Source organism: Nycticebus coucang, chromosome 5 (assembly GCF_027406575.1).
Source record: "Nycticebus coucang isolate mNycCou1 chromosome 5, mNycCou1.pri, whole genome shotgun sequence".
In the NCBI taxonomy this organism is placed as follows: domain Eukaryota; kingdom Metazoa; phylum Chordata; class Mammalia; order Primates; family Lorisidae; genus Nycticebus; species Nycticebus coucang.
Genome location: NC_069784.1, coordinates 84,743,400 through 84,765,854, shown reverse-complemented (window position 1 = coordinate 84,765,854; position 22,455 = coordinate 84,743,400). Strand labels below are relative to the sequence as shown.

At 46.5% G+C, this 22,455-nt stretch overlaps 1 protein-coding gene across 3 annotated transcripts in view; it reads left to right on the top strand.

Moving 5' to 3' along the window:
* SCML4 (Scm polycomb group protein like 4) overlaps window positions 1-16,969 on the top strand; it is a 112,537-nt gene extending 95,568 nt beyond the window's left edge. The window contains exons 6-8 of one of the 3 annotated variants that reach the window (XM_053592285.1): window positions 4,649-4,939; window positions 13,541-13,686; window positions 15,808-16,969. In XM_053592285.1, coding sequence (XP_053448260.1) covers window positions 4,649-4,939; window positions 13,541-13,686; window positions 15,808-15,933 — 563 coding nt within the window. In that variant the 3' untranslated portion in view covers window positions 15,934-16,969. The remainder of the gene's footprint in view (window positions 1-4,648; window positions 4,940-13,540; window positions 13,687-15,807) is intronic. The other 2 variants (XM_053592286.1, XM_053592287.1) reach the window with 2 other exon arrangements.
* The last annotated feature ends 5,486 nt before the right edge of the window (window positions 16,970-22,455 follow it).

Here is a 22,455-nt window from a genome sequence, read left to right as displayed (position 1 = left end):
TTGGAATGAGGCCGGCCTATAATAGGTGCTCAGTAAATGTTGGTTTTCCCTGCCCTTGCTCCATTTAGGAAGTAGACGGGTATATAGCTCCATAAGCAGGCCCTTTTCAGAATCTTCCTTCCCATGGCTTCTGACCTAGAGCAGGAAGATGCAGTAGAGGCCATCAGGGGAAAGGAGCAGAGTTCCAGGCTCTGAAGTCACCATGGAGGCCGTCATCGGCCTGGCAGCCTTGGCACGGAGCTTGCCCACTACCCCCAGGCTGCTCAGCTCCCTGCGTCCTGCTGGTCACAGCAGTGCTTGTCAGATTTAGCTGCATAAAACTCTTGAGAATGTGCTAAACAGACACCGAGCTTGTGCAAACAACTTTTTGTTAAAGAAACAGTTTCACTAGGACATAATTCATGTATCATACAATGTACCCATTTAAGGGTACAATTCAATGACTTTTGGTATATTCATAGGTACATGCCAGCATCATTATAATCGACTGTAGAGTATTTTCATCACCCCCCAGTAGAAACCACACATACCCCTTAGTTATCATCTCCTATACCCCTAACTCCTATGCAAACACTGCACGTTTTAGTGATCACCTCCTGTACTCCCAAGCAAACACTAATCTACTTTTTGTCTCTATAGATTTGCCTGTCCTGGACATTTCATGTAAATGGGGTCATTTAATATGTGGAGTTTTTTTTTTGTTTTTTTTTTTTTTTTTGAGACAGAGCCTCAAGCTGTCCCCCTGGGTAGAGTGCCGTGGAGTCCACAGCTCACAGCAATCTCCAACTCCTGGGCTCAAGAGATTCTCTTGCCTCAGCCTCCTAAGTAGCTGGGACTACAGGCACCCGCCTCAACATCTGGCTATTTTTTGGTTGTTGTTGTCATTGTTTGGCAGGCCCAGGCTGGATTCGAACCCGCCAGCTCTGGTGTGTGTGGTTGGCGCCTTACCCGCTTGAGCTACAGGCGCCGAGCCAATATGTGGTTTTTGTAGCTGGCTTCCTTTACTTATTAATTACCGTGCATACTATTTTAAGGCTCATTTACATGGCAGCTTGTATCAGTCCTTCATTCCTTTTATGTTTAAATAATATTCCATTATATCATATCTTTTTTTTTTCATTCACTAGTTGGTAGCCATTTGGGTTTTGTTTCTCCCTTCTGGAAGTTACGAACAATGTTGCTGTAAACATTCATGTACCAGTTTCTATGTAGATCTTTGTTTTCATTTCTTTGGGGTATATACCTAGGAGTGTAATTGCTCATATGGTAGCTCTACTTTAAGCATTTGAGGAAGCGGCAGGCTGTTTCCCAAAGTGGCTGCACCATTTTACATTCCCACCAGCAGTGAGAGGGTTCCAGTTTCTCTGCAGTGTCACCAGTATATGTTATAATATTACCTGACCCTTTGATTATTACCATATTAGTGGGTAGGAAGTGCTGATTCATTGTGGTTTTGATTTGATTTAATTAGTGATGTGAAATATCTTTCACGTGCTTATTGGCCATTTGTACACCTTGTTGGAGAAATGTCTATTCAAATCCTTTGGCCATTTTTAAATCAGCTTGTCTTTTTATTATCGAGTTATAGTAATTCTTAATAGAGCCTAGATACGAGTCTCTCATCTGGTAGACACATGTAATTTGTCAATATTTTCCCCCAATTTGTGGGTTGTCTTTTCACTTCCTTGATGGTGCCTTTTGAAACACAAATATTTTCAACTTTGATGAGGCACAATTTATCTATTTTTTTCTTTTGTTGCTTGTGCTCGGCTATCAAATCTAAGCATACTCTGTCAAATTCAAGGTCATGAAGATTGAACCCCCTATCTTTCCTTCTATGAGTTTTATAGTTTTTGCTCTTACATTTGGGTTTTCAATTCATTTAAAATTTTTGTATATGTTTCATTCTTTTGCATGTGGATACCCAGTTGTCTCTAGACCATTTGCTGCAAAGGCTATTCTTTTCCCCCATCGAATGCTCTTGGCCCCCCTGACATGGTTTTATTCTGGACTATGAATTATTTCCTACTGATCTGTATGTCTATCCATATGCCAGCACCACACTGTCTTTATTTTCCCACCAGTGACATTGGCTTTATTTATTTAATAATTTTTTAATTGATGCATAATAAATGTACATGGTTTGGAGGTACATATGATAATTTGTAAAAATTCATATAATTTGTAAGGATCAAATCCACATACTTGGGGATATTCATCATCTTAAATATTTGTCTTTGTGCTGGAAATGTTCATATTATTCTCTTCTAGCTATTTTGAAATGTACAATAGGTTACTATAAACTATAGTCACCCTATGGATCTATCAAACTCTAGGTTTTATTCCTTTTATCAAACTGTATATTTGTCCCCATTATCCAACTTCTTTTCATCTCCCTCCTCCCTACCCTTCCTGGCCTCTGGTGACCACCAATCAACTCTTTATGAGATCCACTTTTTTACCTCCCAAATATGAGGGAGAAGATGTCATTTGAGGTAATGACCTCCCACACTGTCTTGATTACCATTGCTTTGTAGTAAATTTTGAAATCAGGAAGTGTGAATTCCCTTTTTTTTCTTTTTCATGATTGTTTCGGCTATTCTATGTTCCTTGCAATTTCATGTGAGTTTTAAAATCAGCTTGTTCTATAAAGATATCAGTCAAGAATCTGACAGAGATTGTGTTGGATGTGTAGATCAATTTGAGGAATAGTGTCACCTTAACAATAAGTATTCTGATTCATGAACATGGGATTCTTTTCTGTTTATTTATATTTTCTTTCATTTATTTCAACTATGTTTTATAGTTTTCAGAGTATAAGTTTGAACCTCTTATGTTCAATTTATTCCTATTTCATTTTTAATGCTATTATAAATGGAATGTTCTCTTAATTTTTTAATTATTCATTGCAAGTGCACAGAAAGACAACTGATTTTTGTCCTTCCCTTCCCTTTCTCTAATTGCTCTGGCTGAAACCTCGAGAACGACGTTAATGTAAGTAGCTAGATTTAATACAAGTAGGCAACATTGTTTTCTTGTTTCTGATCTTAGGAGGACAGCATCCTAAGACAGTGTTCTGTGCTTCCCATTAACAATGATGTTAGCTGTAGGTCGTTCACAGATACCATCTGTCAGGTTGAGGACATTACCGTCTAGTCCTGGTTTATTGAGTGATTTTATCATGAGGGGTATTGGATTTTGTCAAACATTTTTGTGCATCTATTGAGACAATTATGTGGTCTTAGTTTTTTTAAATTATGTTATTGTGGTATGTTACATTAACTGGTTTTAAAATGTTAAATCAATCTTGCATTTCTGGAACAAATCCTACTTGGTCATGGTATGTGTGTCTTTTTTACATGTTGCTGGATTCAGTTTTGCTTCTATTTTGTTGGGGATTTCTTCATCAATATAAATAAGAGAAAATGATCAACAGTTTATGTCTGGCTTTGGTATCAGGGTAATAGTGGCCTCATAGAATCAGTTGGGAAGTAGTCCTTCCTCTTCTATTTCTTGGAAGAGTTTGTTAAAAATCAGTATTAATTTTTCTGTAAATGGTTGGTAGAATTTACCTGTGACATCATCTGGGCTTGGGTCTTCTTTGCGGTGCTCATAGTAGTTTTTTGAGTACTAATTTAATCTCTTTACTTATTGTAGGTCTACTCAGATTATCTATTTTTTCTTGAGTCAGTTTTAATAGCTTATCAATTTTATCTAAGTCATCTAATTAACTGGCAGACCATTTCTGATTTAAAATGGTTAGCCTTATGATTTTTTAATTTTATGGTGGTGTGGAAACAATGCACATTCAGTAGAAACTGTATTTCGAGAACCCATGCAATAACTGTTTTTCAATTCAGTGAAAAAAGCCCCCATAAAAACAAAAACACAAAACAAACACAAAACATCATTTGGCCGCAGACATAGCTAACAGAGTTCAATAAGCGGCAAGGTTGAGCTTTGAAGTATAGAAGGTCCAGATTTACCTGGGACCTGCGGCTGATGACAGACAAGGTGGGCAGACTCTTCAGAGCCTCTGCTTCCCGGCACTGTAGATGGTCTCTTTAGCTCTCACCTGAAGGGTTCTGGGAGGACTGCGGGGCTGTCCAGATCAGCACTTGCTTCCCCTGCTCCTAGCTGTGGTGGAGGGTGGCTGCCCTCAGGTGTATCAGGACTGAAAGTGTGGGGAGAAAGCACCGTGGCACCTGTGTCCCCCCCCCCAAGACCAGAGTCGTTTCTCCTGCCTCTAGGGTGTTGTTACTCCTGCTTTTTCTCCCGGGGCAGTCCTGGGCCAGGTGAGGGAGGTAGTGGTGGGCAAGAGAGGGGAGCAGAGAGACTCTGACAAGCCAACAGAGGCTGCCGGGGGGACAGGCGACTAAGGGAGGAAGATCTTTGTTTGGGTTTTATTATTCAAGCCATCATAGCCAAAATAATCACTTTGTCCTTTAAATGTGAAGGGGCACATCTCTGAATTCCTACTAAAATATGCTCCGTATGCTGACAGGTGTGCTGTTCAGAATTCTCCTTGCCTCCCCTCCTAACAGACAGTGTGACTGTGCTGCCGGGGCAGGCTTTGCCTAGACGGGGGTCAGGCAGCTTCCCCAACTGCTCTCTGATCTCTGCTTCTCTGCACTGCTTTCTTGCTTAGCCAAGACTCTGACCGCTGAAGAGTGCCTGGTGGACCCTGCGGGCATGAGCCGCTCCGGGGTGGACCCCTCTGCCGCCGCCTTTCACCACCGGGGCTCCCTGCCTGCCCCTTCCTCGCTGTACTGCAAGAGGCAGAACTCTGGAGACAGCCACCTTGGGGGAAGCTCTGCCATCACCACTGGTGGTCCCCGCACCGGTCCCAGGACCTCTGAAGGCCCCCCAGCACTTGGGCTGAGGCCCCCAGCCTCCAATCTCAAGAGAAACGGGACCGTTCTTGAAGGAAACAAATGTGGTAATGTAACGCTTGCGCCAGCCTCCCCGACTTACCTTCCTCTGCTCTTGCCCTGGGGACAGTATGAGGGGAGGGGAGTGTGCCTGGTTAACATGGGACCATCAGGAAGTTAGAAGTTTCCACAAGCTCCTTCATGGATTCTTGTTATTCTTACAAAACAGCCAATCTCAACCTTTGAGGATAAGTAAAGAAAATAATGTATTAGGGTAGGCCGGGCAAAATAGGAATAAGTAGACATCAAAATGTACACAGGCACTCACTCAAGAATTATCTTCCTACCTCAGTCCATTTGGTGACCCTGGGTTAGGAGAATCCAGAGCCCTTCAAGGGATCTCAGCATAGCTCCCCTGCTCTTGGTCCCTCATTGCCTCCTTCCAGATGAGCCCAGGGAGGCCCTCCAGCCCTTCACTGTTAACTACACCCTGGCCCTTTGTTTCCTGTAATTACACCCTTACCATCCCTCAGGCACTAGCTCTGAGAAAGCTCTCTCTGTTGGGGCAGATGGCACTTCCTGAAGCCCCCTTCACTCAGGATCTTGGTGAGGTCAGAGAAAAGAGCCCACCATGGCTGGCTGCCCTCTAATCTGAGCACATCAATATGTGATATTGGAACTTTGGGTGAGACCCTGAAAATCAAAGTTGTTCATAATCAGCAGGACCTCCTGGGACCATGGAATGTTTATGCATCACAGGGCCACCCAACCTCCTTGGAGGGAAGCTGCTCCATGGCCATTGTTGAGCTTCTGAGATACACTGAAGAATAATGGAATTACGCCCCCTTTGTAGGTGCATTAACTCTTCAATGCTCCAAGGTTTCTACGTAGCCGATGCTTTCTTCAGCATGATAAATGAAACCACAGGTACCAGAAAGAGCCAGTTAGCCATACACATTCTCAGCAGCAAGACCAAGGAAGTGGGGAGAAGGCGCCAGAGACATTTCCACTTCTGCTTATGTCTCATTGGCTGGAATTTAGTCACATGGCCACTTACTGCAAGGGAAGCTGGGAAATGTGGTTTTAACTCCACTCAACCATGATTCCAGGTAGATACAGGGATTCTATAACAAAGGGAGAGGTGGGAAAAAATTGGGTAGGCAACAGGAAGTCTCAGCTACACCTCTTGTTTAGAAATGTTCTCTCCCTCTCCTTTTCTGCCTTGGGCCAAACTCTCTTAAAGCGGTATGGTTTCTTAATGACAGCTGCTTTTATTTGGGATGCAATTCCAGAGCAATATTGAACAGTACTTTGGACAGGGGGTCCAGGGACAGGGGGACACAGCCTTCCAGAGGGCCCACAGCAGGTGCCAGGCTGACAGGTAGGTGAGGAATGGGTGAGCAGTTTTCTGTCCCACTTTAACACATTGTCCTCTCAGTTCAGCATGGTTTGTCTCCATGGATTTCAAACATTTTAAGCTGTGCCAATTTTGTTCAAGCAAAGCACACATGGAATCCCACTCTGCAAATATGACCAGGCCCTGGTTGAAGAGAGACAGGGGGCATGGAGTCCTGTGTGCTCTTGTCCCTTCTTCCCCATCCCCTACAACCTCAAAGGTATCCCTTGAAATCCATCAAAAGCATGATTTGAAAATACCTGGGGTAGTTTTCAAAGACACAGGCTTTGGAATCGGTCAAAGCCAAGTCCTGGCTCAGCACCTGTTAACCTATCTCTTGACTCTCAATTTCTTTATCTCTAAATTCAATATAATAATACCTTCTTTTTTATAAATAGTAAATTATAAACATAATAAATCATAAATAATGTGTGGAAAGGATCTGGCCCCATAGGAGGTGCTCAAAAAATGACAGGCATAACCCAGGTCTCAAACAACCCCCATTTGCTGAGGCTGCGGGGGACTCCAGTGTGAGTGTGAGTGCGAGACCTCATGAAGCTGAGGGTCTGGGCCCTTCTGTAGGATGGGATACGGTAAATCCTAGAGATGAGGAAACAAAGTGCCATGGGGAACTCTGGAAAAGATCTAGAAATGGATTTTCTCCCATGGTGCTAATCAAAATAGTTTAAAACCACAGAAGCCAGAAAACTGCTTCAGGCTGCAGGCAGGGGGTTAGGTACTGATGACATGGCAAGCTTCTCATCCTTCTCTCCCAGGTGATACTTTAGCCTCCTGTGGTTGTGATATAGTGTACCTCTCTCCGCTGTCAGTGAGCTCTGAAGGGATGTGTTCACAGGGCCCCCTCCCCGTTGTTTGCTGATGCTCTGGTGAAAAGTTGAGAGCTCCTCCCTGTCTCCCATCCAAGAGCTGGAAAGAGGTTTTGGATGACAAAAGCTTCCCGACTTTAGCATTAGCAGGCATGCTGTAGAATTCCCAGCCCCAACCAGTCTAAAGTTCTGAATCAAGGAACAAAGTCAGTGAGACATCTGATGGGGTTTCAGTCCCTTGAAACCCCATCAGTCCTGTGGGCTGGATTTTGCTTCTGTAGAGTGTGGCATCAGGTGAGGAATAGAGACAGTTCAGCTAGAAAAAGAAGATTGAGGACAGTGCTCCGTGGGAGGAGTCAGCAGGGGCACAGTTGCACCAGGAGCTGATTCATTCTGGGGAGGGAAAAAGAGTTTGTGCAGGGACACTGACAAAAAGCACACTGGAAGGTTGGGGTCCGCCCCAGAAGGCTGGGCTTCACTCTGTAGTCACCGTAAACCAGACCATTCTCTACGGGGCAATGAGAGGATGGCCATGGGGGTTTAGGAAGCTGGATCTACTGATCATTTGGGGAATGGCATAATAATAATTAGAAGAATAGCGACTACTCATGTTTAACTATAATCATTTAGGCTTTGCTACGTTATGCCATTTAATCTTTGCAACAGCTCAACAAGGTGAGGGTTTTACAGGCGAGGCACTGAGAGAGGTTTGGGCCAGTCCTAGTCAGCAGATACCCACTGAGCACAGTGCGCCTGGGGCTCCTCCTGGGTCTGAGGACGCAGCTCCCAACGAGACAGATGTGGGCCCTGTTCTCTGAGAGTTCCAGAGAGACAAACATTAACAAATGATTGCACACATTTAATTGCAGCTGTGATTATTGCTGCAAAGGAAAAGCGCAGATGCTGTGAGAGGATCAAGGAGGGGGGAGGGCATTGCTGAGCCTGCTCTTAGGGGTCAGGAAAGTAGCCATGAAGCCGGGACATAGGGCAGCAGGGGATGGCTGGAGAGGGGACATGGGAGGAGGGGTGGCTGGAGGTTTCCAGGCAGAGGTCACACGGGCTGCCGGGAGGTCGCAGTGTCTGCTGGTGGCCACGAAGGGATCCAGCTCAGCTCAGCCTGACGTCAAGCCTGTGGTCTCTCCCTGTGACTAGAGGCAGCCTCTCTTGTCACATAGCCAGGCTGGCCAGTCTTGGAGAATGTAAAGGAAAGCCTGTTTAAAACCCAAGGACAGGCCCGGCTGTCTTCTCACCTCACTGGTCTTGAAAACTCTAGAATAGAAATAATGGCAAACGACAGTTTCAGACCACCTGATTTTGATTTTGCCCAGATTATGGGCTAGCCTAGGCACCTCACCCCCGCCACATGGCCTTGTTTCTAGGAAGAATGCATTCTAGGGAGACAAAGTCACTTTGGGAGAACACATCCTCCACCCCTTCCCTTCACCTACCCTGTCTCCTCCCAACCCGGCTCCAGCTGCCAGAGCAACTGAGAAAGCCTCGGAGTTCACAGGCAGCCTGAGGACACCTGGGTCCCCATTAAAGATGGTGACCTCCCCTTCGAGACACTTCTCGTCGGGCCCCGGCCCTGATCTATATAGTCACTTGATGCTTAAAATACTCTTAAGAAACAAATTACAGATGTAATTAACAATTTATAGATCAGAGCAGGAAGGGACTAGAAGCCTGGCTAACCAGGTCTTTAGATGCATGAGAAGATAACTTCCTCGGGGTCAGCAGCCTGTAGGGTAAAGGATTGCACAGCATTGTGGGAGGAAAAGGGCCCAGAAATCAGGCAAACGCCCTTGTCTTACATAGAGAAGCACAGAGATATCACAGAGCTGCTGGGAGGAAGGGATTCCCAGCTCCCACCTTGTTTCTTATTCCAGTCTTCCACGTGACTCCACTAGTAGCTAAAAATTTTCACCTAAATTATGGGCTTGGCACCTGTAGCTCAAGCAGCTAAAGTGCCAGCCATATACACTAGAGCTGGTGGGTTTGAATCCAAACGAGGCCTGCCAAACAACAATGACAACTACAACGAAAAAATAGCCGGGCGTTGTGGCAGGTGCCTGTAGTCCCAGCTACTTGGGAGGCTGAGGCAAGATAATTGCTTAAGCCCAGGAGCTGGAGGTTGCTGTGAGCTATGATGCTACAGCACTCTACCCAGGGCGACAGCTTGAGGCTCTGTCTCAAAGAAATTATGAATGAACAAAACAAAATTGTGTATGCATATATATGCTTTAGGTGTACATAAGAGAGAGAGTCACAGACAGGCCTATGGTACCTGTGCTGTGAAAATGTCCAGAATTGCTTTTATTCGGTTTATTTATTTATTTATTTATTTTTGAGACAGAGTCTCACTTTGTCACCCCTAGTGGAGTGCCATGGCATCATAGGCCACAGCTCTTGTGCTCAAGCAATTCTCTTGCCTCAGCCTCCCAAGTAGCTGGGTCTATAGATGCCTACCACAACACCCGGCTATTTTTTAGAAACAGGGGTCTCACTCTTGCTCAGGCTAAGCTCAAGCAATCCATCCACCTTGGCCTCCCAGAGTGCTAGGATTACACACAAGAGCCACCACGCCCCTCCAGGATTGCTTTTAAACACTGGCTCACACTTACTCTGTTTCTGGTAAATGTGAGTTCAATTTTAAAAAACAACAGCAATAACATTTAATTATACATCCATCTGTAAGTGGTTTTCACTTTTCACGTGTCTCCAGCAGCCCCTGGGATCCAAGTATGAAGTTCTTGTTGGATGGAGGATGCAGCCTTCTCATAAAGGTGTTCGGCCAGTGCTGAGAAGCTGAGAGCCTCTGCTTGCCTGGGAACAAGACTTTTTCACATCCACCATGTCTTACCATTGATCTATCAATCTGTCGGCCTGGGCTGCATCAGGCCAGACCCGCCTGTCTTGGGGGATGCCTAGTGTAGTTGTCCTTGTGAGCACAGCTCAGCAAAGGCTTTGCAGATCGGCTGCTGGGAAGTCCTATTTTATTCCTTCTAGAGTTAGGTTATGTGCTCTGGATCAGGAGCAGCTCCCAAGATGAGGCCGAGGCCTCCTGCTGCTCTCTGTCTGGTATGATTAAAAGGCCCCCTTAGAAACCCCTGTGCCAGGCCCCGACTGTGGCTGCTCTGTCCTGGATAAGCAGGAAATTCCCACAGCAAGCCCCAGGTACCAGGAACGGAGCCCTGTTGCCAACGCAGTTGTCTCTTTCCCTCCACAGAGGTCCCCCCCAAGATCTTCCTCCTAAAAGACAAATCGGCCCCTGTGCTCAGCCCCGGCAGCTGTGGCCGAGGGGAAAGTATTCCTGGAACTTGCTCAAAGGACCTTCGGCTCCCATGGCTGATCCTGTCAATTGGTCTGGGTTTTTTCCCCTTCCTGTTAAACGCAGGAAATTAGATTTGACCTCTGCTCTGATCACTCTAAAATTATTCTTGGCACTAGAGACTTCCAGCCTTTGTAATCAGAGTATCTATTATCACTCTGATTAACGCCGACATTCTGATGGGGCGGATCCAAAGGCAAATGCGATTTCCATGATTCCTCGTCCCCATGTTGAGTGCAGATGTCTTTAAATGGAGTGAAATCATCTTTAATAAGCATGCATCAGCATTCAGATGGCTCCAGGATGCATTAACAGTTTCCCAGCAAGATGCCCCGTGCCAAACCACCTTATGGGACCCCTCCAGGTCTGACAAGGAAGAAGCAGGAAAAACTCTCAAAGTAAACCCAGTTCTCAACCAAGCCATTATGTGTTTAGGACAGACTCAGAAATGTGATGCTGTCCTTTTCTCAGCACTAATGGAGCACCATGCACTTCTCAAACATATTAAAAGCAGGAGGGAAAAGAGACCAGAAGGCCGATGCACCCTGAAATTAAAGAAGGGAAACAAACATGAAGACTTGTCAACTTCTTAGAATTATTCTGCAGGGTAGCTGTTTCATTGTTCAGAGCCCTAACTTTTTTCTAGCTACAAAATAGGATTAAGGATTATCCACACAAAGCTTTTGTGTACGTTATCTATACTGTTTCTGCAAAGTATTTTGATTAATTTCACATTTATCAAACCTGTATTTACAAATGCAGTCATGGGCCACTCAATGACTATGTGATATGTTCTGAAAAATATGTTGCTGGGCATTTTGTTGTTGTGGCAGAGCACACAGAGTGTACGTACACAAATCTAGGTAGTATAGCCTACTGTATACCTAGGCCAAAGGGGATAGGGTATTGCTCCCTGGCTATAAACCTGTATAGCACGTAACTGTACAGGGTATGGTATGCAGGTAACTGTAACACATATCACGAGGCAAGAGGAATTTTTCAACTCCATAATAATTTTATGCAACCATGGTTGAGGTATCCTGAAATATGAGGTCTGTCATTGACCAAAGAGTCGTCATGTGGTGTGTGATGCTGGGTTTACTCAGAACCATGGAGGAGGCAATGGTTATAACTCTTGTAATGAGAGGATCACACCTGCATTGGTGGATGGAGGATGCAGCCTTCTCTTAAAGGTGTTCGGCCAGTGCTGAGCAGGCTCTGCTTGCCTGGGAACAAGACTTTTTCACATCCACCATGTCTTACCATTGACCTGTCAGTCTGTCTGCCTGGGCTGCGTCGGGCCAGACCCACCTGTCTTGGGGGGGGGGGCTGCCTAGTGTAGTTGTCCTTGTGAGCACAGCTCAGCAAAGGCTTTGCAGATCGGCTGCTGGGAAGTCCCGTTTTATTCCTTCTAGAGTGAGGTTATGTGCTCTGGATCAGGAGCAACATTTTGCCTGGGACCTGGTACAGAGAAGGTACTCAGTAAGTGTTTGTGGAGTAAATGGAGGAATATTCAGGCAGTTAAAACCTAACTGGAGGTACAGAGGAGTACATAAATGATCATATGAAAAGTGGGAATATGGAAATCACCCTGAGAACAAAGATTTGAGTTTAAAGGGGGAAGGAGGGCGTCATCCAGGCTGCAGGAAAAACAGAAACATTGCTCATGAAGGCATCGGGTGTTACTTGGGCTTGGATGGCTGGTGGAACTTCAGTCGGAGGGAGGGAGAGTACACGCCTTCGAGGAGACTTCAGAGCACCAGCTGAAGGTAGAGAAGGGACGCTAGGGGAACGTGTGACCCTGTCAAGTGCTCAGACAGGCATGTGTAGGAGTGCAGAGCTGCAGGGCTGAGGTGCTGCTGGGTCGACCACCAGCCAAGGCAGCTCCAGGATCACTCCTGGGTCTCTCTGGCACCAAAGCTCTTTTCCCCCTCTTCCAGGAAGGAAAGATAACATTGAGAGCAAAGAGATCCCTTGACTTTGAGGTAGAGTGTGGACGCAGCGCAGAGTGGGGGATCTGGAGATGGGCACAGGCCGAGCTGTGTCTTAGGAGAGGCATGGGGCAGTGGCAGTTATACAGGCTAGAAAGAAGCAGAGTGCAAAAGGATCCACTAGGAAACCGTTGCAAGAGGCTGGGTGAGATGCTTTAGGGTTGGGGCAGCAAGGCTGAAAGACCAACATGAGAAGCATCCTTCTAAGAGCTTCAGAATCAAATGTGGGGAGCAAGGGAGTGGGAGGAGGTAGAGGTGGGTTTCAGGAATGGGGGAGACAGGAGGAGAAGCTGACTGTAGGGAAAGGAGGTGAGTTAATTTGGGACATACACCCCCAAAATCAACCCCTAAATATTGCCAGGCACAGAATTCGTAGCTCTCTTCCTCCTTCACCCGGCCTGAGCCTTTTCACCTGGTACATGGGAAATGGCACTCTGGCACCCATTTACCAATGGTCAGCCATGGACCAGGCACAGAGTTAGGCCCACTGGTGAAGGAGTTCATTGTCCAGTAGGGGAGGCCAGGGTAAGTGCCTCATAGACCCAGAGGGCTGTGGAGGTACCTGAGCACCCAAGGAATGGCTCTGAGGGTGCTCTGACAGATTTGCATTCTGTAGAGGCCAAGCACGAGAACAGAAGTGCACCTCAATTCGGCCCTGTCTTTACCATCTCAGAGTGAAGCCAGTGGAGGCAGAAAGGACCTGAAGTCCCTGGCCTCTCAGCACCACGAGGTCCATTTGGACACTCACCTTAGCACACGTGCCCTGGTCACCAAGTGCCCGGTCACAGGAGCCCTGGGCTGAGAGACAACTGACAGGAGGGGCCCTGAAATTGCTAACTCGGATCTGATGAAGGAAATACACTTCCTAACACTCTGTTCCCTGGGAGAGCAGAGAGCTTCTGCATGGGTTGGGTGGGCTCTGCCTCTCAGAGAGGCTTCCCCTGCTCCAGGCTGCTGACAAAGCAGCCACTCACAGCCCTCCCTGCCAAAGGGGATCGCTCGGGCCACCTCACTGGGTCAAGGGTGCTGAGAAACCCTGCCCAGGCCAGGTGGGCAGGCAGCACTGGGGAGGTGCCGAGGCCCTGTCCTACCGGCTCATGGCCCCTCTCTCTCTCCGCTTCATCCAGCCTCGAGCTCTACTCTGGATGGGCAGAACACCAGGCGGCCACGGAGCAGGAACCCCTACAACTGGACTGTGGAGGACGTGGTGTGGTTTGTGAACGATGCTGACCCGCAGGCTCTGGGGCCCCACGTGGAGCTCTTCAGGAAGCATGTATGCCAGGGGTGGGCCTGGCCTGGGAGGGCCGGGGGGTCAGGCATGGCAGGAAGACAGCTTTGGGGGTTGCAGGATGTTGGGGTGTCTGAACTGAGCCCTAGGTGTATCCTCCGCAGTAAGGAAGCCAGAGATGAGAAGCAACCACAGGCTTCTCAGAGGAGAAGGGCCCCTTAGTTTTATTTTTAAGAGATATTGTCCCCTCTGTCGCCCCACTTTGGCCTTCATCAGGAGTGCCTGTTTTCCTGTCCATCTGTGTGTCCATCAGCACACACTTACAGCCCTGCTCTGGTGCCTGGCACACTGTGGCAGGCCTGTCCCGGCACTGCTCCGGGGACTGAATGAGGAAACGCACGTGTAGTGTTCAGCGCGGTGCTGGCTCCTGACAGCCTCCAGTTAGCAGACATAATTATTTAGGAGATTCTGAAATATATAAAGATGGTAATTTTTTTAAAGTGACAAGCTTTACATTACAAGCTTACAATATTTGCTCTGTATTGCTTCTATAACAAATTACCACAAACATAGTGGCTTGATACAGCACAAATTATTTATCATATAGCTCTGTAGGTCAGGAGTCTGACACAGGCCTGTGGGCTAAGATCAAGGTGTCAACAAGGCTGTGTTCCTTTGTGGAGCTTCTAGGGAGGCTCTGTTTGCCGGTCCCCGGTTGGTCACTCCTTTGCTCACCTCCCCTCATCTTTAAAGCCAGTAACGTCAAGATGAGCCCTTCTCCAGCTGTAGTCTCTGGTTTTCTCTGCTGATCTCCTCAAATTTACCTTGCCACTGCCACCCCAGCCCCCAGTCCTAGCCAGTCTCTCTACTTTAAATTCTTAGCTGCTGAGCATCCTAATTCCCCTTTGTCACGTAAGCTAACATATTCTAGATTCTGGGGATTCGGATATAGACCTCCAGCGGGGAGGGGAAGGAGCAGTATTCTGCCTACCAGTTACCATTATTATTTTCCTTCCTGTTTTTCATTGTATTAGATGACTCTGTCATAGAAATCATACTCTCAGGTCTGGAGAGGAGCCTCATCTGACTTAACACTCACATTTGATTAGGCATCTATATGACCTTTCCTAACAATGGGGCCTTGAGACCAAGGATGCGTTCTGTTTAGATGGATTTGGGCGTAGGAGTCTTGCTCCGTTCCAGGGTGGTAGGACACAGTGGGGGTCTAGGCCAGTAGCAAATGAGGCTCCTAGGAGGAGCCCACAGATGGGCTTTGCACACTCTGCCATTTTGCCCAGGACGCGGGGAGTGAGAGTACAGAGTGGGTGCTCGGTTAATCCTGGCTGGCTGGATAGGTGAGTGAGAGGGGCTGGTGACCCTTGCACAGGTACCTGAGCCCTGTAACTGTGTCTCTCCTCCTCACCCGAGCACACAGAACGTCTACCTTCGTCTCTAGTGACCTGAAGATAGCACTACAGAGGAATGAGGAAGCCCAGCCTCGTGAGATTCCTAAATTCGGCGTGTGTTTTGAAGGGTCACCCCTTTCAGAGACAAGTAGGAGCAGTAACAGGAGCTCAAAGGACTGGCTCATCTCCTTAGCAGTTCTTTATGCCAAACCCTGAGATGAAGTAGGAGCACGATTCAGTGTAGTGTTAGGTGAAAATACAGGCCTAAAACAGGCCTAGTGACAGGCCTAAAACCTACCTGACATCCTCAGAGAGTGTAATGAGCAGTTTTGTAATCAGCTAAACGTAGGTGGGCCCACTAGGAAGAGAAACGAGATTAGGGTGATGGATGAAAGTCTGGAATGGAAAGGTTACCTCTAGTTTCCTAGAGCAGGAAAGGATGGCACTTCTTGCTTCTTTAGTTAAGATCAAATTAGGAGATAAACCTCACCTGTGGGATATTGGAACATAGTGGGGTTACATTTGACTCCTTCAATAGTGAGGGCAGGATAAAAGATCTGGTGTATGGGATGACTCCGGGGACATGGTGGGAAGAGGAGGACATATTTGTTTGCTTTAATATTTCAAAAGAGAGAGAATATGCTATCTAAATACACCCATGTACCCTGAGCGCACACCCTGACTACACGGTAACCTTGGCTGCTATTTGGTGACTCTGACCATCTTCTGGCCTTTCTTTTTCCTAACCCTGTTCCATCAGGAGATTGACGGCTATGCGCTATTGCTGCTGAAGAGCGACATGATCATGAAGTATCTGGGCCTCAAGCTGGGACCTGCACTGAAACTCTGCTACCACATCGACAAGCTGAAGCAAGGCAAGTTCTGAAGTCTTCCAAAAGATAGAAGCAACATCCAGAACAACAGTTTATCTTCTGCCTTACCAACACCCAACCCACATCACAAAATAGATTCTCCTAAAATTTAATGGCCGCGAAGACTTGCTCTTTTTATAAAATTTGTTTATCTTTGCCTTTTTAAAAACTCAACATGGCCCTTTTTGAAAGGCCTGGTCTATGTTAATGTTTTGCCAAAAAAAAGTTACAAAAAGCCTGTTATTTTTGATGTTCCTGATATGTTCGTTGCTCCTAAGTTGGGCTCTATTTGTATAATTAGAGAATGGTTATAGAATGCTAATACCCAAGGAAGACCTTGGAGGGCTCAAGGGATGTGAAAAGGACTTCTGTCCCTGCTGACTCTGCAGGATGTCAACCACAGCACCACCTGCCTCTAACTTTGACCTTGTGTGAGCCTTGTCTGACTCAGCTCGGGAAACTGTCTTCTGAGGATGACTGCCTCACCTTGCACTATCCGGAAAACTTGAATTCTTTTGCTCTCTGAAAAAGAAAGGAAAAAAAATTTTTTTTTTCCTATTCCTAGTTATTTGAAGTTCTGTGTTGCTCCACTAGAGGGCAGACTGCTAATGAAACTTCAGGACCCTTGCTGGCTCTAGCCACACAGTTACTTGGTGCTCAGTGGGTGGGTTAGGGTTTCTATAATATACAAGAGCTAGCCTACACAGAAACCGGGGGTGTATTCCACAGTCAGCACCACAGATTGCAACTTGGGAAGAAACCATCATCAGAGGGTTCATATCCAATCATTACGGACGGACTGATAGCCCAAGAAGCAAAGGCAAGAATTTGGAAACATGATCTGCCCAGATGGGGCTTTGGAGTCCCTTCCTTTCCAGAGTCCTTATTGAGGTGTTGGTGTGTTGGCATGCTGAAGAATTTTAGTGACATTTAGCCATGAGTGTTCCTTTTTAAAAGAAAAAGAAAAAAAAATGTTGCAACTAAGCTTTGAGAGTGTTGATTTTTGATTGCACTGCTCGATTATGTAGTTGTATCTGTGGCTAATTTTTCTAGTCCTCAACAAATACACAGACATGTTATTATTGGGTTTAATTCAATTTACAAATAGGTTTTTCTTCCTCACTGTGGAATAATAGAAAAAATTGATTTTCTGCCCCATTGCAGCTGTGTCCAGAGACGGACAATGAATCCACAATTCACTAGGCAGAAGGGCGACCTCTTCTCCCCCAACCTTTCTATCCTCTGCCTTTCTCTCTTTCTTTCTCTCTCTTTTCTTGCTTTCTCTTGGAACAGAAAACCATATCTTCAAAACGAATTCACCTTTGCCATGGGCATAACCTCTTCCATAAAAGAACATCTATGGTATTAGAAATGAGATGAATGTTAGATTTTGTGATTCCCTGGGAGGGAGAGGGTGGCGGATGACCTGGGCACGTGTGAATCACGTAGGTCACAGCTTCCTCCAGAGTGTAGCTTGAGCTGGAGTCTCAGCTGGCAAGTGGAGCTGGCTGGGATCTCCCACCTCTTGACCAACTGCCCTTATATAGAACATGACCAGGGCAGCCCTGGGTAGACCTGGATATCAACTGTCTGTAAATCAGAATTCTGTTGAAAACTATAAGACATATTCCACACCACGCTGTCAGGCCCACTGTGGTGTGCCTGGAGTCTTTGTGAAAGCACATCATAGCAAAATCATCCTCAGACACACAAACGGTGGTTGGAATGAGAGCCTGACAGGTAAGGGCCAGCGAGGAGGATGCCTTAAACCTGCCACTGAACTGGGCTTGAGTTGTCAGATTGCAGATGGTCTGTAGGTTTCGGCACGTGACAAAACTACCTTGTATCAGGCTTTGGGGCAGAGTTAAGATTTTTAAGCAAGAGACATCATCCCTCGAAAGTTTGTTAATCCTAAACTCACCACTGGTCTAGAGTTAGATCATTTCACTCAAAAAGCCACAGCAAGTTTGTGTGTTGAGAATCATCAGTGTGAAAACAGCAAGACCCAGAAAATTCCACAACCGCACAGGCTATTTTGCTCAGTCCTCCTGCACCTGCAGTGCCGCTTCCATCGACGGGTGTTTCGTTCAGTGACTTCCAGCACTAAGCTTCAAAACTTCCCACCCACCCTCACCAGTGCCTCCTACACTAAAACGTTACGAACATTGGTGCGCCCCTCCCCATCAAAATCAGCCCCAAGCAACGTCAAACAGACATCTCAGGTACTATTCAGGAGACAACCGAATCTGTGTTTCCGGGGCTGCTCTCACAGAGGTGCCATCTAATTTTGCATTCAATTTTAAGCAGGACAGATTGCTGAAGCCATGATATTTAAGGTTTGACTTTTTAAAAATCTCATTACTCTTAAAATAAATGCTGCCAGCTCAGAGAATAACCTGGGCAAGAAATTCTTCCTTGCCCGTTTTTACACTGAAATGCAATTAGCCGACCAAATTATCGTAGCATTCCTGCAATTATAATTAATTTTTACCCCTCTTGAAAATCTTGTCAAACCAGGAACCTAAAAAGCTTCTCAATGTAAAACACACTAGGCCATTTCATTTAAAACAGATCTTAAAGGATCAAGCCCTGCGGGTCCCTCTCATCCACCTGAGAGCCTACCTGGGGCCCTCACGTGCATAGACCTCGGTATGGTACTTGTTATTCCATCACAGTCGCCGTGCTTCAGGTCGTGGTGAATAATGATGCAGTTTTGCTTAATTCCAAATTGGAGCGTGCGCGCGCGCGCGCGCGTGTGTGTGTGCGTGTGTGTGTGTTTCATTTTCTAAACATTTCCAATGACACTTGTCAAATATTAAAAAAAAATCAAGACAATTCTATTGCCAAAGGCATTTCAAATATTTTATTTTATGAAGCACATTATTCCCTTCACAAAGACTTTAGGTAAAAGGTGTGTGTGTGTGTGTGTGTTTGCCCACACGGTAGTTGGAAGAGCCTTAGGAAGTGGTTGGCAATATATACCCTACTGCATTTGCTTGGTATAAAATGTCCCCCAGCTTCCTAACACCAGGGCAGAACCTGCTCCTGAACTCCCTCCTACCAGTTGTTATTAATAAGTGTCCCCTCTTGTGCCAGCAGGGGGTGCCCTGGAGGCAGCTGGATGAGCAGGACTCTTATGGAGCCTGGGCCTGGGCCTGGGCTCTGGGCGACGTGGGCACAATGTCCTGAGGGCCTCCTTACCACCTACCAGAGAGCACACTAAGATCCTATTATTTCCCTTCAGCAGGGCGGCCAATTTTTTTTTTTTTTTTTTTTTTCCCCCTTTCAGCCAGAAAAAAGGAGTGAAGAACTCCTTGGGAGAACCAGCTGTTCGGTCTGCTTGAGAAGGACACCAGGGAAGGAGGACAAAACCATAAATTTCTTAGGGAAACAATCAAAGGGCAGCTGTTCTAACAGCCCTTTATACTGCAAGGACCTCTTTTCATATTTCTATGCTGTATGGAATATTTTTTTAATTAAAATTATTTTTTAAATCATTTTTGAGGTTGTTTTAAGAGAGTTTTGTCAAATCTCTGAAGATAATTGAAAATGCCCAGAGGTGACCAGGGACTCAAATTCAGTTATCATCAGATGGTCTGGAAAGATGGAAATATTCTGCTCTTTCTACAGAAACAGGTCTCCAGAGACATGAGCAGCAGCGGGGGGGGCTGCCTTCGGACCTCGGCTCCCCCAGGGGACACCAAGGGGTGACGTGGGGAGGGGGTTTGATGCATTTTTTTGCAACCTCAAATATTAATACAGGGGACTGTGAAGAAGTAGATGATTATTTTTGAAACTACAATGTTTTGTTAAGGGAAGCAGTAGAAATCTGTCCATGAGTCCAATTTAGGTTTTTTTGTCATAAACCCTCCAAGACCTGATTACTAGTGGGGCTCTCCTCTTGCCATGTGCCTGTGCCTCCCATGGTATGAGAGGACCACACTGAGAACCCCAGAGGTGAGTCCGGCATGTGGTCCAGCCTCTGGAGGTCCACACACTGCCTTTTCGGCTTTGTGATGTCCGGCCCGGGAGCGAGGCCCCCCTGCACCCCCAGGCCGCACCTGTGCTTCCAGCCCTGCTCCAGTGGGAAGAGCAGCATTTCCTCCCATCATTATCCTAATCCGAGACAATCCCTTCATGGACAATTGGAAGCTGGATTTGGGGAAATTTAACATTTACTTGAAAGAGAATCGCTCTTATTTAGTACCACCAGTTAACTATTATGAAAACATGTCTGCTAACAATTTGCTTTGTGTAATTTGTTCTAATGCTAACAAGCAACATCTGGGACACTTCCTGCGGTGACTGCCTTTGCGGTTGCAGTGGTATCGCCGCACATGGACCTCACCAAAGGCTGTACTTGAGAACACTCACTGAGACTCTCCAGGCTGCAGGAAACTCCCCTCACATGCAGTTCTGGGAAAAAGCACATTCTAGAAGACTATTTGCTTTGCTTTGCTTTCCCAAGCTAGGCCCCAGATCTACGCTCTTAAAGTCCTGAAGAAAGAGTCGAGGTTCCCATCAGGGTGAGCACTGGGTGGGATTTCCTCCAGAGGACAAGATGGCAGGTAGAGCTTAGAACGACCCTCCTCCAGGTCAGTCGACAGTGCTGCCCTATGAGTGGATATTGAGAGCAGGAGAGGAAGGCCTAGCAGAGTAGGGACAGGTCCAGGAGCCAAGGGCTGGCTCAGCAGGCGATGAAATAATGATGCCAGTCAGTGTGGGGGCAGCAGCATCATTCTGCCCGAAGGGTCACATGTGCCATGCTCTCAGCTGCCCTACTGTGCTCTGTTCTGAAGCTTGACCACATGGCCTGAGCCTTAGAGTTGACTCCATGCACTAGGGATGCTTGTTGCACATGTCAAAATTAACACCTTCCATGAGCTCCAACTCTGGAATACACTCACAGCCTCACTTCTACCCAAACCTAAAAATGAAAAACAGACCCTCACTAGGTGTCACTTCACAACAATCACATGTGACCAAAGGCTACCTCCATCATAAATGCAGCATCCTCAGATCTCAGGAAGCCCCTACTGTCCCACCCAGGACTGGAACACTTCCCTACAGCACCTGACCACTTCCCACTGTGGGAAGTTCACCCTCTTAGGAAGCGGCTTATTTCTCCGTTGGACAGCTCTGGCTGTGAAAAAGTTATTTCTCAGAGAGACACAGATGTCTGTGAATCAGACACAGACTTTGAGATGAAGCCAACCTTGGAATTTTTCTCTTTTTGACAGAACTTATCCATGCAGTGACCACACCTACAATACAAATTGACATTGGTGAGTATGTCCTGCCAAGAGGCTCTGCTGTGTTGTGGTAGCAGGGTGGACACATTATGTGCATGTAGAATCCAGGCAAGCCATGGCCATCAGATGTATTAGCTCTGTCCCAAAAAACTAGAAAATTTTTGTGGTCACACACACACACACACACACACAAATTGGGGTCGCCTAGAAGTATTTTCAGTGTATATAAATCTGGCTAGGGGCACATAAGCATATGAATTGTATAAGCTGGCATGTGTACATCTATAAGGTCCCACACCTCTGTGATAACCGTGAAAAAAACACTATGAGATGTTGAGGCCCTATCTCTTAATTGTACTAAGAAAGCTTTAGTTTAAACAAAAACAAGTTATGATTGATGATAGAAAAGTCAACACAATCTGTCGCGAATTTATGAAAGAATGATTTTATGAACCCAAGCCCAAGCTTGTGTGTGCATGCATGAGTGAGCTTGTATTTGTGAGTTTGTGAGTTAATGCAACAAAAAAGTGGGAACTGGGAAAGGTTGAGAAAGGATTGTCAAGGAAGATTTTGCATTCTGGAGTGTTATCTTTCATTCAAAAGGACTATCCAGCCGTGATGTAGAGATCAGTCCCAGAAGCACACAAGTGCATGTCATAGGTAGTTTACGTAACTTGCTTAGACAGAGTTTTTGATTATGGAGAAGATTTCTATGAAAATATTTAAATCTTGATACTTGGGAAAAGTAGATACCATCCAGCACCTGGCTGGCTACCTGCCATGTAGAAGGCCCCTCATTAATCCTCTCTGGCTGACCGAGTGACTGAAGGAGCCAGTTTTCATATTTCCCCCCAAAGCCACCACCTGTACTAGAAGGGGAATAGTCAAAGGGACAGACCAAAAGAAGGGCACGTGGCCTTCCATCTCCGCTGGCTGTCCGAACCCCCCGACGATGGGTCGGCCCCCACAGTCGCCGGCTGCACTTTGTTCCCACCTTGCTTGGCCTCACACTCTACTGCAAGCGCGAGAGAGCACCGAGTGTTTACAGCTTCGCTTTTAAAACATCTTCTCTGCTTCTTTCTCTATCCACGATGCCTCTCAGAAATCAGACCAGGGTTTCCTGGTCTGGTTCACTGATCCTAGAGGGCGAGGTTCTCTCTGGGAGGGGGAGAGAGAGTCCCTGAACGCCGCACTCCCAACTCATTGCTCCCCTGGGAGTGGGCAGGTCAAAGCGCCTCTCGGTTCATAAATGCACCGATGGAGAATGCACGGCCCACGGGAGGT